Here is a 12,938-nt window from a genome sequence, read left to right on the forward strand (position 1 = left end):
CTACTTGCGTGGTTTTATCTACAATTGTTGATTTATCAAAGTTTATGCAAGAGCAAGTGCAGCATTCTTTGCGTCTGCTCTCTCAATACACTCTTCAATAACCTGCCAGAACTTGGCAGTGTCGACTCCACGCGGAATTCTAACGCCCTGCTCACCAGGAGGGAGTAACTTGGCGATTGTGCGACCTGTTTGCTTACCAGCCTTGGCTTCCTCAAAGGTACCCTCAGTGATGACGGTAACGTCGAAGCGCTCGTCGTGCTGAGGAGGCTGGCTGTGCTTAGCATCCCACTCAAAGAAGGGGATTTCGCTTTCTGTGCCAATGAGAACGGCGGCAACAGCTATAGGGTCATGCAGAGGGGGGCCAGCAGTGATACCAAAAGCATCGCTAGAATTGTCAGTTGGAAGTACTGGTTTGTGGTATTATGACTTACGCATATGTCTGGGCAAAGAAGTAAAGGAGCTCGACAAGCATGGTTCGGAGTCGGGTCTTTCCAGGGCCCGTCTTTTCAGCATCAGGTCCATACAAAAGCATGTCTCTCACTTCGGGTGTAGCCAGCACCTGATGGCTAAGGTCAAGCGGCACAATTGTGGTCTTGGCAGCGATCTCCTTGTTATGGAAGACCGTCGCAGCAGCCTCGGGGTCGACAAGAATGTTGAACTCAGCCCAAGGTGTGTAGTTTCCGATTCTAGGTCGACCATCAACCTCCCCCAGCGGCGCGTCTGAGAAGCCGTCGCCGATGGAGCCGCCCATGAGACTGACACCCTTGATGTGGCTGATAAGCTCTGGGTATGCGCGGAATAGAGCTCCAACGTTGGTCAGCGCACCAGTCGCGACAATCCATGCTGTGCCGGGTTGTTGGGCTCGCAAAGCCTCAGCCATTGCCTCAACGGCTGGCATGGTAGAGGGAGTGACAACTGGCTCAGGAAGAAGATCAGTGCCGTCTAGTCCAGACACGCCATGGATGTCTGTTGGGGCATGGAGGGCAGGACGCTCGAGGGCTTTTCCTAGACCGATGTACAGAGGAATATCATGCATTCCAATGGCGGTCAGAACGGAGGCCGCATTGTGTGTGGTGTTCCTGTGTATGAATCAGATCATATTCTCTTATGACATGGTAGTAAAGTAAACATACTCAAGAGGGGCGTTTCCAAAAACTGTTGAGATGCCGAGCAGTCTGATCTGGGGGTGATAAGCGGCAAGAAGAATTGCGAAAGCGTCCTTTAAGACTGTTAGTATTACTAGGCATAGCCATCAAATAGTACAAAGCAATTGCTGAAGACATATCTGATGAATGAGTCTTGTATCACAACTAAGCCCATTTAATATGAGACCAGAAGGAGAACTCTGCGTTTGTCTATACGTACATCATGACCAGGATCACAGTCCAACCAAACAGGAACCTGAGCGTCGGACATTGTAGATAATGGGTACTTAGGTTCAAGACGTTGAGAGAAAACGAAACCAAAAAAAAGTCTATGCAAAAGAAGGGTTTCGTAATAGAGTCTGTTTAGGAAATTAGGTTAGGTTTCAGTTGTCAGCCGCAAATGTAGGTACTGACTGTATCGATACTGCAGGTGAGTTGTTAAAGTTGTGACGTTTCATCAGCCTACAGGAAACCCTTTAATAGAGACCCTGGAAGCTCTTAGTTAACTTATGGTGGGGTTCCATTATCTTCCCCTCATTTTGCTGCTTGTTTCTAGCATGAATTTACTGGAGTCTGGGGTGCACGTTCCAAGCATTTTGTTTGATCTGACCTAATAAACTTGACTAGCAACCAAACTAAGAGGAAACAACTTCCTCTTCAAGCAGGCGGCTAGAATTTATTTCGTAAAAGATTGTAGTATCATATGAGTTATGCGGTGAATTAATTATGCCTGGGGTATCTATGAGGCTCGGCTTTCGCCGAATACCTATATTTCATGATAGCAGTCCTGACTATCTGGTAGCCGAGGTCATATATCTCATGTCTTCTTGCGTGCTTCCATAACCCGCAACACATCGGCAGCATTATTAGCATCGCCCTTTCTCTTCTTTGGTCCTCTCTTTCGTTTTGGTCCACCTTTTGATTCTCCCTCGTCGTCGTCATTGTTGCCTCCCCACTTCGAAAGCTTGACTTTGCTCTCATCAAAGTCTTCCTCATCAGCAAACCGACTTGTACCAAAGCCCATATCCAAATCTTGGTCATCTCGGTCTGCCATCTGAAGAAGCCTCTTCTTTCGTTCTTCCATAGCCTTCTTCTGTGCTTCCTCATCTTGACCATCATCATCGTCATCATCGTCACTATCTCCCTTGTCTTTCTTGATTGGGTTGAGAGCTGCTGCGCGCTTGAATGCTGCCATGATTGCAGGATCAGACATCGACGGCGCTTTGATCTGTTCCTCCGATACGAGACCTGTCTTGGCTCCTTGGAAGTAATTCCGGGGTGCTTGTGGTTTCGGTGGTGGTGGCATTGATGTATCTGCGGTTGATTCGTCGGTTTTCTGTTGTTTCACCTTCTTGGAATCGTCGTCCACGTCAGAATCTGAGTCTGAACCGTCCATGCCAGCCAAGGGGTCGTAATCGTCACCCACGCCATCAAAGATATCCATGTCCATGTCCTCTTCAGGTTCCTCTTCTTGCTTCCTGTACTGCTCCGGGACCTCCATGCCTAAAGGCTTTGCATCCTTATCTGGCATCAAGAGACCGGAACGGTCAGTCTCCTCTTCCTCGGCACCAGGTTGGACTTTGCGAACCTTCCTCTTCTCGTGTCCATCTTCATCCACAATGATCAAAACCTCTCGTCCTTTGCTGTCCCGCTCTATTCGTGAACCGGCCTTTTGCTTAATTCCAACTTTCTTGAACCGATCTCCAAGGGTGTTTTGTTGTGCCTTGGCTGCTTCTCTTGCCGCCTTTAACTCTGCCAATATTTGATCGCGTGTTCGCTTTTTGCCTGGTGCTAGAGATACTGTAGAAAGTTGGCCCTTCTTCTTCGTCTCCGTTTTCTCTTTCTCTATCGCCTGGACCTCTTTGTTTTCCATCTTCTCAAATTCATCGTCGATGTCGATCTCGCCCTCGCCTTCGTGCTCGAGTTCCGGTTCCGGTTCGGGCTCGGGCTCTTCCTTAGGATCCTCTTTCTTCTCGCCGTAGATATCTTCTCCCTCTCGAATTCTCTTCAAAAGTTTAAAGTCAAGACCCTTGACCAGATGGGTGCTGCTTAAATCTCCACCGGCAATCTCGAATCGTAGCTTCTCAAACGTCTCTTGGTCGATCTCCTCATCCTTCAACTGCTTTTCGAGGTCTTTCAGTTTCTGTACCCTTTCGTCTTCCGTCTCTTCGTCACGTTCTTTCGATCGATCGGTATAACCTGAAGCGAGTTTGACACCCTTCGGATCGTAAGACTTGAATTTCCTTTGCGGTCGAGCTGCACCGTTTCGCTCGGCAAGTTGTCGCGCAAAGTCTGCTTGAGCACCAGATACAGCGCGTCTTTTGTATTGTTAGTATCTGATGTAAATGTAGCGAAGAATTGACTTACGGGGTCATTGGGATACTTGATCGTTGTCTTGAGCCCAGCGCATTTCTAACAGCTGGGGTTGATGAGGATGCGCCATCTTTGCTATTGGAACTCTTTTGCGAGTTCGAACCTATGAGTTTACGGAATTGTTCGTTGTTCATCCCGAAGTCTGTCGCCCGAGTCGCGGCGCACTTGATCAGCGAAAGACAGTGTTGATGTTGTGATAAATTGCGATCTCGAAAGTTGAATTCAGAACTTCAACAATAAGGTACATGGGTCTTGATGTGTGGCTTGTGGCTGTGGCTGTGCTCCGAAGTCACGAGTTATCGTGTCGCAACGCGATTTCGTGCTCCACTTTACGCGCTTTTGACATCACTCGCCCACGCCTCGGTTTGTCGCATATCACGAAAACTTCACAACCATCGCACAGCAAACGACTGAACTAATCCTGATTGAAATCTACTGTTCTTGGCGCACAAAATATCTAATAACATTTTCTATTAATCATGTAATGCAAGGATAGCGATGCGAAAGAGTTCTCCTGGCGCATTATCCTTGCCACCACTATTACAAACCTTAACGGACACAATACCGCTGTCATCAAAAAGGAAAATCCAAGATGGGAAGCGTTCTTGACAAAAACTCTTCTCAAGTGAGAAAGCGCATCGAGACGCATACTTTTGAGAATGAAGGCGGAGATGAGTACGATGGCAGCGAGTTCGGTGGTTTCAACGACTATTTTCGGCGCAAGAAGATCAAGCTCCAGAATCTGGACGCAGAGACGCGCGCAAAATCGGACAAGCCTCAAATATTCAAGGGAATTGTCGCACATGTCACAGGATATACTCAACCGCCATTGCACATGTAAGTCTCGCTGGGAACATTTCGGTCTGGTTCTCAACTTACACAATGACAGACTACACCGCGAGATAGTACAACATGGCGGTGGTTTCCTCCAGTACCTGGATTCAAAAACAATGGCTACTCACATCATTGCTTCAACTTTGCCTCCCAAAAAGTCTGTCGATTTCAACCGGTACCGAATCGTCAAACCTGCCTGGATCATGGATTCGATCCAAGCAGGACAGCTACTTCCATGGTCTAACTATCGAGTCTTGGACGAAGGACCGCGACAAAAGGTTCTCAAGTTTGATGGGAGTAGCGGCTTATCGCCAACGACGCCTCGAACTAAGCAAGGCTATCGTGAAATGACAGACAACAGTTTTTATACCAGTCAGTTCAAGGCGCCTGCTCTGCCAAGCCAATCTTTAAGTCAAGTTCTTGAGAAAGCTCAGACTCCCGTTCGCACCAATCCAGCCTCGGATATCACGCAAATGGAAGGTGTTGAAAGTCCCTTTTTCAAGAAGCCTGAGGCACGCTTCAAACCTCGTACTGAGGATCAATCCAACGCAGTTTCAACTCGTCCAAATATAAATAAGGGCAATATTATTGAATCACAGACAGAGGCAGTCTCCGTGCCTACTGTACAGGACAAAGCACAGGAACCTCAAAAACCGATGACATCTGAGGAGCACAATGCGCAGTTATTGTCCGACCCACGGATTAGGAAGTCCTCGACCGCGAATCCGGATTTTCTGAAGCAGTTCTACTCCGAGAGTCGACTGCACCACCTCTCTACGTGGAAAGCTGAATTGAAATCTAGAATGCAACGACTAGCTGCAGAAAAGGGGCAGGCACATTCGAATCTCAAAAAACGCCCTAACTCGAGGCGGTATGTCATGCATGTCGACTTTGACAGTTTCTTTTGTGCTGTTTCCTTAAAGAAGAACCCCGAGTATATCACCAAACCGGCAGTCGTTGCGCACAGCACAGGGTCAGGTTCAGAAATTGCAAGTTGCAATTACCCTGCTCGAGAATTTGGAGTGAAGAACGGTATGTGGATGAAATCTGCGCTTGAGTTGTGCCCAGATCTCAAGGTGCTTCCTTACGACTTTCCTGCATATGAAGAAGCGAGTCGCCTGTTCTATGAGTCCATTCTAGACATTGGTGGCTTAGTGCAAAGCGTCAGCATAGACGAGGCCCTCATTGACATAACATCTATTGCCATGACATCCACTGGGTCCCAACGTACGGGCTTCGAACCAGGAAACATTGCCCGGGAACGTGACATGGCAGACAAGATTGCAAGAGATCTTCGCGAGAAGATCAAATCTCTCACAGACTGCCATGTTTCTGTTGGGATCGGCGCGAATATCCTGCAAGCCAAGGTCGCATTGCGAAAAGCTAAACCTGTCGGACAATACCAGTTGAAACCAGACGATGTCTTGGATATGATCGGAGAACTTAAAGTCGACCAGCTTCCTGGAGTTGCCCGTAGTATCGGTGGCAAGCTCGAAGATATCGGCGTTGTTCTTGTCAAGGACTTGCGAGAAGTGTCGAAAGAACGTCTTATTTCAATCCTTGGACCAAAGACCGGTGAGAAGCTTCGAGAATATGCCCGCGGTATTGACCGCACAGAAGTTGGCGAGCAGCCACCGCGAAAGTCTGTATCTGCAGAAGTCAATTGGGGTATTCGCTTCATCAATCAATTGGAGGCAGAGGAGTTCATATACAACCTTTGCAAGGAATTAGAGAAACGACTCTTGAACGAGAATGTCAAGGGAAAGCAGTTCACCATGAAGATTATGAGGAGGTCGATGGATGCGCCTCTTGATCCACCGAAGTCCCTCGGCCATGGCAAATGCGACACATTCAACAAGAGTACCACTTTCGGGGTGGCCACCAACGATCAACAAGTCATTGGTAAAGAGGCAGTCAATATTCTGCGGTCTTTCAAGTTCAGCCCTGGTGACCTCCGCGGGCTAGGAGTGCAAATGACTAAACTTGAACCCATGAAGACAAATCTGGCGGCTCCAGATGGTAGTCAGAAGAGGTTAGCATTCAACGCTTTCACAAAACCTTCGCCAGCAAAGAAAACTGCTTTGGCAGAACCGATCGATGAGATCAAGAGTTCAGAGAAACAGAGGATAACACCTAGTCGCGAGGTTCATAAGGATCCAATCGCTGATGATCCTCTGACTCCACGAAAGCAGAAAATGCATCCCGCAATGGCGTTGACAAAGGCTAGCCAAGATGATGCAAAAGCCAAGACGCCTCTTAATATATCGGGAACTCAGTTCCTCATTCCCAAAGACGTAGATCCCGCCATCCTAGCAGAGCTACCTAGCAGCATTCGAAGTAAGCTCATGGCTCAAAAGTCTAGGATGCCACAGGAGGCCGAATCCCCAGTGCTCAAATCCAGATCAGAGACCCCCGCGCCGTTGGATGTATGCCCAACTCAAGTTGATCCGGAGGTTTTCAACGCGCTACCTGATGATATGAAGGCCGAGATTATGGCTACATACGGGCGAAATCCCAAACCACCTACACCTCATCAATCTCCACGCAAGGATCGTACAATTCAAGCAAGGAAACCTCCTACACCTTCGAAACGAGGAAGACCGCGAGGCTTGTTTGGTAAAGCTCAGAAGCAGAGAGATGCCCAAGCCGGTCTATTGCAGACCAATTTCCGATCACTGAATCAGGTTGGTGACGCCTTTCAGGAAGAGGCTGCCGTCGAGGAACTTGATGAGGAATTTCTTTCGGAACTGCCTGAGGATGTGCGTAAGGAGATCGTTGAAGACCACAACAGACGCAAGAGAGCTCAGCAGAAATTACTAGAGGCCCCTTTGCGAAAACAAGTTTCTACCGACTCAGACGCAGCACTGCCAGGCGGTCAACTTAGAATTCAGTTCGCCGCAGCTCCACGTGAGATCTCGTTTGCAAGTTCCGGGGTAACATCAACTCGGGAAATCAAAGACATGCTGGATGCCTGGCATACAGAAACAAGGAAGAATGGCCCCCACCGTGGGGATATAGAAGTATTGGAAAAGTTTCTTGAACGAGTGATCAAAGAAGAACGAGATTTGGAGAAAGCGACAAAGTTGGTCAAGTGGTTGGATGTTTTAGTTGAACAGGATGGCAGAAAGGGGCGAGGACAAGAGGTTTGGAGGCAATCGGTTGCGGGCATCAAGGTGATTGTGCAAGATGCTGTGAAGCAGCGAGGCATGGCACCATTGAAGTTCTGAACAACTTGTTGGTTACGACTAGATTATGACTATATACCCATCTAACATGACTTCTATTCTTTTCACCAGAGGATAGGTCGCCCGCAAATCAAAGTGATAACAGAGATACTCCAAGTATGGCAGAGACGAACACCACCCCCGATATCTGGAGTGTGGTCCCTTTATTTTGTGCATCCCCTCCATTAGAGAGTTGGTAGACACTCAATCTGAGTGGTCCTCCACACACCTGAGATGAGTTGCCCTCACACGGGTTTTCGCAGTCATCGTCGTCAAGCTTCGCTGAAAGACTGGACAAGTAGGGAGAACACCAACATTCCCTAGCAATAACTGTCAGTCAAAGCCATCCTAAGTCTACGATTTGTAACATACCTTGACCACTCTAGCCCGGCATATTTATATTGTGTACCGTTCGAAGTACAAAAGTCGAGACACATAGGGACTGTCATCTTGCTGGCTTTAACGAGGTGAGAGCCATCAGCAAGGGCGCGCTCTTCGGCGGAGTCTTGGACTTGTGTTGTCTCATTGTAGCAGCCGTGGTATTTATACTCGTTTGATCCGCGATAGATACTTGGTTCCGACTTGCTGGATGAGTCCTGAGATGAGACATAGGAAACGATGGATAACAATAGTGTGGTGATATAGAATGCTCGCATCATTTCGAGTTATGATGTTCTATTCCGTAACTTTCTGGTGGAACGGGTCATCAAGGCCGTGTAGCCAGACGAACAAGCACTTCAGATACGAGGCCACGGTGTAGTCAAAAGAGAAAGACGGTTTTATTGATGTTATCTACTAGAAATTTCATTTCTACTACCAATGTAGTTTGACACTGAAGGCTTTGCATCGGCGGAGGCGCATTACTTTTATATCACTGGAATGCACAGAGGAGGCAAAAGACGGACTCAGCGACGACAACTCTTCTGCTTTAGGAAGTTTGTTTATGCCTTGATTGATTGTCCAAAGTTCTCTTATACTCAAATTTTGTTGCTGACTTTTCTTGTGATGCTGATGTTACTGCAGTGTGTGCGGTAGTAAAGAGACATGAGTTATGGTCAGCACACAGTATCAAGGACCGCCGATGTCCCGTTTGATCCTCAATATTTCCACTAGATAAGGTCCAATATGTAAAACATAAAGTATTAAAAAAAACGCATCATTTCGTCTTTGATAAAGCTCTTCCTATAAACCAACCTGCTAGACTATCAGGCCCGCTCTTATTCCAAGGACATTTTCAGCCATAGGAGCTCCATAAACCGGACATCTTTCTTAGTAACTAACAATGATTAGATTCAGCCATATCTCTTTAATTTAAGTAATACTCTAGTTTATCATCAACATCAAGTTACTCAGCTTCTAGAACTGAAGTGACTGACATCTAGACCCCAGCTTGTGGAGTACAAGAAGCATGGCAACCAGTCATAAACCCCATATTTGCTTAGAGCTGGAAGCTTAGAACCCACCTGACAGAGAGATAAGGACAGGTAGGTACTCCACGAAACCCCCAGTCTACCACCAATTTGGAAGGTACCTATCAGTCTTTTACCAAGAAGCTCCTGGGGCTGGGCTTGGTCTAAACTGAAGCTAGGTACCCTTAGTTTTCGTCCCACTACATGGAGAACAACCTCCTCTTCTCTCTTCTCTTCTCTCCTCCGCACATTCTCCGCAACATCAATTGTTGAGCGTAATATTGAGCGCATTGCGACAGTCATTTCTTCGCTTGTCTGACCTCCTGCGCATTATATACTTCTACTCTCTGGCATACTCCGCACTTGCGCCAGATCTTTCGCGCTTCCAAAACCCCTCCATAAGCATCATTCACAATGAGCGGCTTCATTGATTACTCCAAGAACACCAGGTCAAAGAACTACCATGGATCTGGCTCTTTCGCTACTTTCATGATCATTGCCCGTAAGTTACCCTGTTGCGACCAATCGCTTCTTCCAAATACTGACACACGTCGTAGCTGTCTGCTTCTTCCTGGGTATCCTCTTCGCGTCGTTCCCCTACGACTTCCCTCTCCTCTGGACCAAGGCCCCCGTTCCCGACAACTTTTTCGACCATCTCGAGACGCATCTGAAGTTCGTGCACCAGTCCCCCGCACTTATCAGCCGCATTCTCCACATTGTCATCTCCATCGGTTTCATCGGCTTCTTCATCAAGCTCTTCCGCCCGAGCGAGGCCAACTTCCTCTTTGACGGCGCTTCTCTGATCCTCTACCTCATCGGCTTCGGTGTCTACGTTGCCAACATTGTCAAGGCTCTCCGAAGCGTCAGCGCAGATATTTGGACCAACGATGGCTTCGACGGCAAGACCCACGAGGGTGAAAGCGGCGAGATGATTCTTGGTCGCGAGGACAGCTTGAAGGTTCTTTCCGCTAGCAACACCATTCTTGCTCTTGTCCTTGTCGGCATCCTCGTTCTCCAGGCTGGTGAGTGGTATGCTGAGAAGAAGGAGGCTGATGACTATGCCGCTATGGAGGCCAAGGAAGCCGCTGAGAAGAAGGAGGGCTCCCCTTCCAAGGCCTCTAACAAGAAGAAGCAGTAAATGCTTTTCCATCTTTGCGATGCAAAACCTGGTTGGATAGTCTGGATTCGGGTCAGCACTTTAACGAGTGTTCTTACTCGATATGTATAAGTTACTGTATAGCTTGTAGATGTTAATCGGTGCCCCGAGATTTGGGAAAGGCACATAGTTGTTGCTGTATCATCTGGTGTCTATTTTCTGTGTTCAACATCATACCGTGATTCGACATGTTAGCAATCACCAGTAGCGCATTACCGCCTGTGACGACCCATTCAGAGTATATTAACAGCTGGAGTTGTCATTATGGCAAAACGAAATATCGAGGGGAAAAGCACATGCATATACGAGTCCAATAAGTGTCTCTTGATTAATAAAGCTATATACCAACGCTATCTATTCCATGTCATTAAATATCTTTGACTTTCAAATAACCTGACTTGAGCATAACTTAACTCATACAGACATCTTCATCGCAATTGTCTTATGGGGGTCATATCCCTTGACCGTAAAGTCCTCTGCCTTCCATCCATCAATGCTTCCACCCTGTTCGCGGGCGATTTCCAGCTCGGGGAAGTCTCGGGGCTCGCGCTCTAGTTGAACCTTGAGGGCGTCAACATGATCAAGGTACACGTGAGCATCACCCATAACGTGAGTAAGGCTTCCAGGAACCAGCTCGCAGACATGTGCCATCATATGTGTCAGCAAGGCGTAACTGGCGATGTTGAAAGGGACACCAAGACCCATATCGCAAGATCGCTGGTAGAGCTGACAGTGAAGGTGGCCCTTGGGCTTCTCTTCTGAGTTCTCATCCCTACTTCGAGGATAAGATACATAGAACTGGGCGAACATGTGGCAGGGTGGCAGGACCATCTTCTTCATATCGGCGGGGTTCCAAGCAGAAAGAACCAGACGGCGGTCATAGGGGTTAGTTCGCAGCTTGTGAATGATCTCAGCAAGCTGGTCTACTCCCTGGCCAGTGTAATCTGTCTTGGCATCGACATACTCGGCACCAAAGTGTCGCCATTGAAAGCCATATACAGGACCTAGGTCGCCAACCTCACGGTGCTGAAGACCAAGGTTATCGAGGAACTCGCGGGAGCCATTGCCATCCCAGATCTTGATGCCGGCGTCGCTTAGGCTTTTGGAGGAGGTGTTGCCCTCGATGAACCAGAGGAGCTCGGCGATGACGGCGCGGGTGAAGACACGCTTTGTGGTGAGGAGGGGTAGGATGGGTGTTCCGTTGTTGTTGAGGGAGAATTTTAGAGGTCGAGGGGCGAAGATCGAGTATGTTCCTGTACCAGTACTGCAAGTGTTGTTAGATATTGGTCAAAGTAGGCGCATCAATGGTGACTCACCGATCAGGTCGACGCTCGCCGGTCTCGAGAATTTCTCGAACGAGGTCAAGATATTGGTTCTCCTCATGGTTGATAGACTTTGAGCCGTTAGAGGGGTTGGCCTCTGCGGTGTTCTGTGAGATGGTCATTTTGGCGGTGATGGCGATTAGTTGCTGAGTAGAAGGTAGTGGTTTGGGATGTCGAGTGTTTGGTAGGTGGGTAGGTGCATCCAGGTATCAGAAAAGTTGACTGTCTTGAGAAAGACGAAATAGTTTGGTCACTCTGTTCGAGTCTCTGCTGGCTAACAGGGTAATTATTTCTTACACCCTCGATGGATGGTTGCTGGGCATTATGCAATCAATTAAACTAGACGCGTCTCGTCGCGTTCACCGCGATTTCCCCCGCAGCCCCGCCATTTGAGACATTCTCCAGTGATAGAGACAATATCAGACTCGAAACACATATGGGGCTTACTGACAGGTAATCTCAATCATTTATGTACAGGTCTTGAATGATTGAACTGGAATATCCGAAAGAGGAAAAGATTGTTCTCATATATAAAGTCAAGTCTGGCCCTTGCACATCTAAATACCTAGGTAGTGAGTATATCGGTTAAGCCAATGTGGAACGTTATTTATCATGGTCCCAAGATCTTATTCTCCGAACTTACACAAGTTCTTGGCAGGAGATTCCGACCAATATCATAGCATGCTCTTCCTTGTCTCCGGTATAAGAGACATACAGGAGGTATGGTACATCTATCTGCCTCTACACAAGTACAAGTCTCGAGGACAAGAACAGACTGAAACCGCTTTTCCAGACATAAAATCCCTCACCTCCGCAGTTGAGAAAATTCAGATTGATAAACAGATTTGTGTATCCACACATGAATTACTTCCTCCTATTCTTGTGTCTTTCTGTGAGAGTTCCTTCACCGGAGTGGATAATCTTATCAATCAGTTAGATCAAGGTGCATGACGCTAGTCTTGAAACTGCCGCAAAAGGCCAAGATTCCGTCCCATGTTACAGGGCTCTCCAACATCTCATAGGGCAATTAAGAGTTCAGACGGAGCTGCTCCTACTCAGGGACCACTTGAAGAACCATCTAAAACCCCTCGTCCCTTTTAAAAATGCCCCAAGTACGAACTGAATGTAACTGAATCCCGGGGCCTCGTAGCTTCAAGCCGTGCACGATCGATCTGATAAGCCAAATCCTCATCTGATTGGGTGAAAACTAGAAAGTCTGATGTCACATGCTGGACTGATAAGAATTTTTCTCCATGGAGGGTCTGGCTATGGATGAATCGATGCCCGAAACAAGCAACACCAGTACTTCTTAGTAGTAGTTCTTCTGCATGCCGCTTGATCTCAAGCTTGCAGTGCAGGTCGTCGATTTTATGTTGCAGGTATTGGCCATTAATAACTCGTGCAGGTCTGTACTGTAACTGCGAGGCAATTTGTTCCCCTCATCCTAAACTTTTGATTTTTTTTTTTTTTTTTTT

At 47.6% G+C, this 12,938-nt stretch overlaps 5 protein-coding genes across 5 annotated transcripts; 2 read left to right on the forward strand and 3 right to left on the reverse strand.

Annotated features, from left to right (window-relative positions):
* Positions 1-42: 42 nt before the first annotated feature.
* Positions 43-1,416, reverse strand: FIESC28_04572 (uncharacterized protein; the record flags this gene model as incomplete). Its single annotated transcript, XM_031158719.1, has 4 exons — positions 43-385; positions 432-1,079; positions 1,134-1,219; positions 1,366-1,416. 4 exons carry the CDS (start codon positions 1,414-1,416, stop codon positions 43-45), a joined length of 1,128 nt encoding a protein of 375 aa, XP_031017228.1.
* A 546-nt stretch (positions 1,417-1,962) lies between these two features.
* Positions 1,963-3,652, reverse strand: FIESC28_04573 (uncharacterized protein; the record flags this gene model as incomplete). The annotated part of the gene is made up of 2 exons (XM_031158720.1): positions 1,963-3,463; positions 3,513-3,652. The coding sequence occupies 2 exons, from the start codon at positions 3,650-3,652 to the stop codon at positions 1,963-1,965; spliced, it is 1,641 nt and encodes a 546-aa protein (XP_031017229.1).
* A 458-nt stretch (positions 3,653-4,110) lies between these two features.
* Positions 4,111-7,579, forward strand: FIESC28_04574 (uncharacterized protein; the record flags this gene model as incomplete). The annotated part of the gene is made up of 2 exons (XM_031158721.1): positions 4,111-4,355; positions 4,408-7,579. The coding sequence occupies 2 exons, from the start codon at positions 4,111-4,113 to the stop codon at positions 7,577-7,579; spliced, it is 3,417 nt and encodes a 1,138-aa protein (XP_031017230.1).
* A 1,820-nt stretch (positions 7,580-9,399) lies between these two features.
* FIESC28_04575 (uncharacterized protein) lies at positions 9,400-10,123 on the forward strand (the record flags this gene model as incomplete). Its single annotated transcript, XM_031158722.1, has 2 exons — positions 9,400-9,487; positions 9,543-10,123. The coding sequence occupies 2 exons, from the start codon at positions 9,400-9,402 to the stop codon at positions 10,121-10,123; spliced, it is 669 nt and encodes a 222-aa protein (XP_031017231.1).
* Positions 10,124-10,555: 432 nt separating this feature from the next.
* Positions 10,556-11,585, reverse strand: FIESC28_04576 (uncharacterized protein; the record flags this gene model as incomplete). The annotated part of the gene is made up of 2 exons (XM_031158723.1): positions 10,556-11,405; positions 11,458-11,585. 2 exons carry the CDS (start codon positions 11,583-11,585, stop codon positions 10,556-10,558), a joined length of 978 nt encoding a protein of 325 aa, XP_031017232.1.
* Positions 11,586-12,938: the final 1,353 nt, after the last annotated feature.

This window comes from Fusarium coffeatum (assembly GCF_003316985.1).
Source record: "Fusarium coffeatum strain FIESC_28 chromosome Unknown BRIP53273_contig_96, whole genome shotgun sequence".
NCBI lineage: Eukaryota > Fungi > Ascomycota > Sordariomycetes > Hypocreales > Nectriaceae > Fusarium > Fusarium coffeatum.